At 32.9% G+C, this 5,610-nt stretch overlaps 1 protein-coding gene across 1 annotated transcript; it reads left to right on the forward strand.

The window, feature by feature from the left end:
- Positions 1–728: 728 nt before the first annotated feature.
- LOC148620142 (kelch-like protein 12) lies at positions 729–5,373 on the forward strand. Its single transcript, XM_088580743.1, has 2 exons — positions 729–826; positions 3,353–5,373. Exons 1-2 carry the CDS (start codon positions 816–818, stop codon positions 4,827–4,829), a joined length of 1,488 nt encoding a protein of 495 aa, XP_088436869.1. The 5' UTR covers positions 729–815; the 3' UTR covers positions 4,830–5,373.
- Positions 5,374–5,610: the final 237 nt, after the last annotated feature.

A 5,610-nucleotide genomic window follows, 5' to 3' on the forward strand; every position in this document is an offset into this window, starting at 1 on the left:
CGGAAATTGCTCGTCAAAGGCACAGACCATTTTCTTTTCGATGGGGGCCTGGGATTTTATATTGAGTTACATTTTTTTTCGCACAAGCGCGATTTTTTCTTCAGCGGCAGCCTGAGGTTAAAAAAATATATCAGAAAAATCTACTTTGTTAAGTGATGGGGGAAATATCGAATCATTTTTTTTCTGTCCATGTCTGAGTAAAGTAAATGTTTTTAGGCTCAAATTTGGAATAATTATATATTTTTTCAAAATAATCCCAACAGCCTCCCCCCGAATAAAAAAGGAGTCGGTCCCTTATCTTTGCGTTGCGATTTCGAAAATCACCTATATTACTTTGCGCTGCATGTGTATTTCTTGCAAAGAGTAATACATGTATATCTTTAATTTGACATACAAAATGATAAAACCATGACTGTTACTGGACATATCTCGACCACAGGTACATGGAGTAATGATACTACCGGTGGAATATAAACAGTCGACTGGCACATTGATAGAAAACTGCATATTAAGCGAAAATATGTGCATGAATGGAAACCTACATTGTTTTTGAAAAAAAATAATAATAAAAGGGGGTAAAGTAGGATTATTACCCCATGTACCTGTGATTTCGACTAAAAAACGGCTAAATAGAAGTAGAAATTAGGTGCTAATCACTGATTTATTTTCGTGGTGTAGAGAAAACAAAAGAGGGGGTATATTATATTTATGTTATTACTGACTGCCGTACATTTTCTAATAATAGAAATGAATTCACCAGAATTTCCGATGAGGGTAGATGCTACATGTAAATCTTACGGTGTAGAAAGTTTAAAATGCTTCGAAGGTAAGTCTTATTTATTACGATTGTGTTACTGACCGATGTATATGTATGTGTTTTAAACTGTTTTTTTTTTTTATTAAAGTTAAAATAATACGAGTTAGTTGAACATCGGTCATAGACCCTCAATGGTAAAAGCAATTATATCGGTTAAATGTTGTGAATGTTTTAGTTTTAAGTTTCAAGGCCAAAGGTAATATGCACTCAAAGAGATATACACGTATACATGTGACTCTAAGGGTCACTGTGGTTACAATGAATAACAATATTGGTGTTCAATGATAAGGATTATTCCCCTTTGTATATTACTGCGTGACTGTGTGTATCTATATGGCACGCGAAATTAACCAAAACCCAAGTTATATATTTCTGTAAGAATCAGGTGAAAAATAGTAAAAAAAAATCACCATTTTCAAGGTTTAATTTGTCTATTTGTAGCTTAAGCATCAATATGGCAAGCCAGAAGTGGACAAGAATGAGTATTTTCTAATATTAAAAAAATGATTTTTTAATATTACAAATTCATTTTCTTATATTACAAATTAGATTTCTTATATCACAAAACACTTTTTTAATATTAAAAAATAAGTGTTTTCTAATATTAAAAAATGATTTTTCAATATTACAAATTCATTTTCTAATATTACAAATTAGATTTCTAATATCACAAAACCCTTTTTTAATATTAAAAATTTAAAAAAGGACTTTTTTAATATCAGAATGAATTTTCTAATATTAAAAAATCTTTTCTAATATTAAAAAATGATTTTGTAATATTAAAAATTAATGTTCTAATATTACAAAATATTGATTTTTGTCCACTTTGGCTTGCCATACATCAAGGAAAAAAGGCAAAATATATTTCCAATCATTTTAGAAAATTGAGTTATAGTTGCATTGAAATAAACTGACAATGAGCATTTCAAGGAAGACAACTGCCAAAAATCTCATTTTTTTTAACATTCTATTGAAAAAATCCCAGTAAATCCAGTAATCAAATAATGTTTTTTTTTTTCAAATAGAGAAAGCATCCTCGAGTGAAATTATATTGTCAGATCATTGGTTTTTTTTTTTATATATTTTTCCCATTCTGCCTGATTATTACAAAAACTGACACTTCAAATACAATAAAGCGGTATTTTTTAGTTTTATGAGCTCTCCAGTCCAGAATTTGTCAAGTTAGGAAAAAAAATTGAAAATGTTGACCCCTCCCCTTTTCGACCCAGTGTTTGTCATGCAGAAGAAATTGAATTTTTTAATTAATTCATAATGTTAATTGCACTAAAGAAAGTGAAATCAAGCAATTTTGAAGTTGTTTACATTGTTTTTCTAATAATCTAACCATGTCAAGATGAAATTGTTAAATTGTCAGATTATCTTTTAGAAAAAATATATTTGACCGTGACAAGAAAACCAACAGCAGTTGGTATTTGTTTTCATCCTACCCCATCCATGGGTTTTCATTTAAAAAATAGTAAATGTAAAAATATGATAACGAGAGCCTAAATTGTTACAAAAACAACTTGTTAGCTTTTCAAGTTGCTGTCTTTATAAAAATTAGACAGTAGGTGATTCACCCATTTCAAAAACCCACCAAATTCAGTTTTATTCCTTACTCAGAAACAGCTACTGAACACGTAACCAGTCTTAGTTTTCCATTTGATTATTGTGCTTTTGAGATAAAAATATATTGATTGTACATTGTACATTGATTGAAATTGGTAATTTGCAAGAGTTATCGTTCTTGATTTGGTTTCATTTGGTTGATTTTAGTGGCAGATCAATGTATGATTTTCTAAAAAGTGCAGATCTCATTCTGAATGCAGAAATGATTATCGTTAGGTGTAAGTATAGCATAAATAGACTGAAAATTTGTGTTTTTCTACACCACGAATCACTTGACCCATTGACAGTGTCTGAATTTATATGGACTGGTACTTAAGAATATTCATTTGACTCTGTCCCATCAAGTCATGAAATGAACCGTCATACATTGATAAAAAATTGGCAAATTGTTAGGTTACTTATAATTAGTACATTTTAATACCTTTCTTCAAACAAGCAAATGTCCAATTAGGATATTGAATAACAAAGTTTTCCAAATTTTCAATGACAGCAAAAAAAATGTTTTCATGTATTTATTTGTACTGTTTTGATAAATAAAAGCACTGACAGTTCTACTAGGTAATGGGCAAAAATTTCATGGTTTTAAAAAAGCATCCCAAAAAGCAGTGGATCATAATATCGAGCACTGCAAAAAATACATGTCAAATAATCAAAAAAATAAAAGGAGGAGATTAGGAAAGTGTTATTTATTTCTGGTCCGGTAAATTTGGTAGGTATCCAAATACTTGTAGTTATTTACTGTATCTATTTGGGCATATTCTATAGGTGTTAATCCTGATCAGTGCAATGAAAACTTATTGATTGATTGACTAATTGGTGTTTAAAGCCCAAGCAGCAATATTTCAGCTATATCCAGGCAATTAACATGAAATGGATGATAAAATGAACTAACGTTTTCTTTTTTAGCACATTAGAAGTCCACAATGACAACCACAACAGCACAACTATACAAGCCATTTACGATCATTGGAAAGAAAATCTCTATTGCGACATTACCATTGTGTGTGGAGATAGTAGTATAGCGGCCCATAGAGTTGTACTATCATCTGCGTCAGCTTATTTTAAAAACTTTTTTAAGTATGCATCGACTGAGTCAAAGACATGCGAAATAGACAAAGGCATAGTGACACAAGATGGCGTCTTACAGACGATTATTGAATATGCTTATACTGGAAATGTCACCATTGACGCCGAGAATGTACAAGAGTTGCTTGTAGCTGCTAGCTTTTTACAAATCGACTTCATTGTCAAAGAATCAGAAAAGTTCATGGCAGATAATATAGAGGTTGACATTGTTGTTGAACTGGTCAGATTTGGTAACCAGTACAATTTGTGCCATCTTATAGATTCTGTTTGTAAGTTCATATCAAACCATTTTGAAGAACTAAACAAAAATGGTGCCTTTTGGGAGTTATCCCAAACTGATATGTGCAGTTTAATAAAAAATAAATGGATGTCAGTTCTTAAGGGTGGTATCCCCATCCTCAATCCAGAAGCTGAAATATTAAAATTTGTAGGGAAGTACATGAGCATAGCAAGTATGAGCCATGAAGAATTTGACAACAACACTATTTCTAATTTACTGAAAAATATTCACTTTGAAGATATTGGTAAAGATGAAATTAAAGGCATTATCGATGTGTATCCAATAATTGACTGTGACATTGTGAGAAGTGCACTGAACCACCCTGGAAAACTTACACAGAGGGAAGAAGTGATCGATGTGAAAGAAATGGCAGCGACAAGAGTTCATGCCAATTGTAATAAACATCTTTTAAGTAGCATAGCATATGCACGAGGGGGTCAAGTTAATGATATTACTGAAACATTTGATGAAAAATGGCAAGGAGAAAAAGACTTAAACCTCAGGCCGAAAAGATTTCACATCATAATTCGACGTTGGGATGGAAGACCTGTTGTCGGTGCGATGTCGGTACAATACAACAATGGGATGTCGATAGAATACGGAGGACGCCCGACCGACGAAAACAAGTTTGTTTCGGAACATGAAGTTAAATTAGATGACGATGAAGTAGTTGTAAAAATGATTTTGAGAAGCGGTTGGATGATTGACAGCTTAACGTTCATTACAAATCTGGGTCGCACGTTTGGGCCTTATGGTGGAACAGGTGGTACAGAGAGGATATCAACGCCAATTCATAACCCAGCTTATCTACACTCCTTTAATGGCAAGGAAGTCATAACACAAGGAGAATACGGCATAACTTTTCTTTCTTTTCAGTGGGTTGTATATCATAGTGGACCGCGTGACATTTTGGAAATAGAAGCATCAGGCAACGATGATGATGATGATTGGCCTTTTTTATATAACAGTGGTAGCGATGTCGATTCTGAATCTAATGTTAGCGATTTTTCTTACTAATGAATAAAACACGGCTGTTGTTCGAGTATATTGGATCACGACGAAGCATATAGTGTATACACCACATTTAGTCATTCTGTCGTCCCTGGCATTTTGTACAACTGATAGGTATACCGTATTTGACTTCGAAAATCATATGAGCTTGCTTCCATAGGCGGATCTAAACGTGTGCGGGGTAAACTTGCGGTTAATTATAGAAGAAAAATGGATATTACGGGAGTCCCTATAGCTCCTGTTCTGGATTTCTGGATCTGCCACTGGCTTCGTTCAGTATAACGAATATTTTTAAGTCGCTAATATTTTTAGCGACTTCTTGCACTCGTAATTTCAGTAGTTTACATTCGCATATGATTTGCGTAATTATGTTATGGTTCTACTCCACATTGTGCTGCTGACCGGTGCCATGATTACCACCATAGCTTCATATTTCTAGCTTCATACGAGATCAAAATGTATCTCATAAATATCATACACATGTGTTCTACGTGTGTTTTTGCTTGTATGAGAATGGGAATTTGAAGTTTACATTAAAAGATGAAATGATCGGTTATCATTGAAAAATACCCAGTTTCCGATTCAGATAGAGGGGATCGTTACAACTGATTATATAGGTCATATATATATATTATCAGGGCCCCGATGTATATAAGTAGTCATTGACAGTTGTCTCATCTGGTTCCTTGGTCAATATCATAAGCGCCCCAAAGATCTCTAAAAATTGAGAGAAACCATTACCCGAATTTCCTTATAACCAGTTATTTCGATTGACAAACATTCGGGT

Source organism: Perna viridis, chromosome 4 (genome assembly GCF_037379345.1).
Source record: "Perna viridis isolate PV_CMFRI_1.1 ecotype Kerala chromosome 4, ASM3737934v1, whole genome shotgun sequence".
Taxonomy (NCBI): Eukaryota; Metazoa; Mollusca; class Bivalvia; order Mytilida; family Mytilidae; genus Perna; species Perna viridis.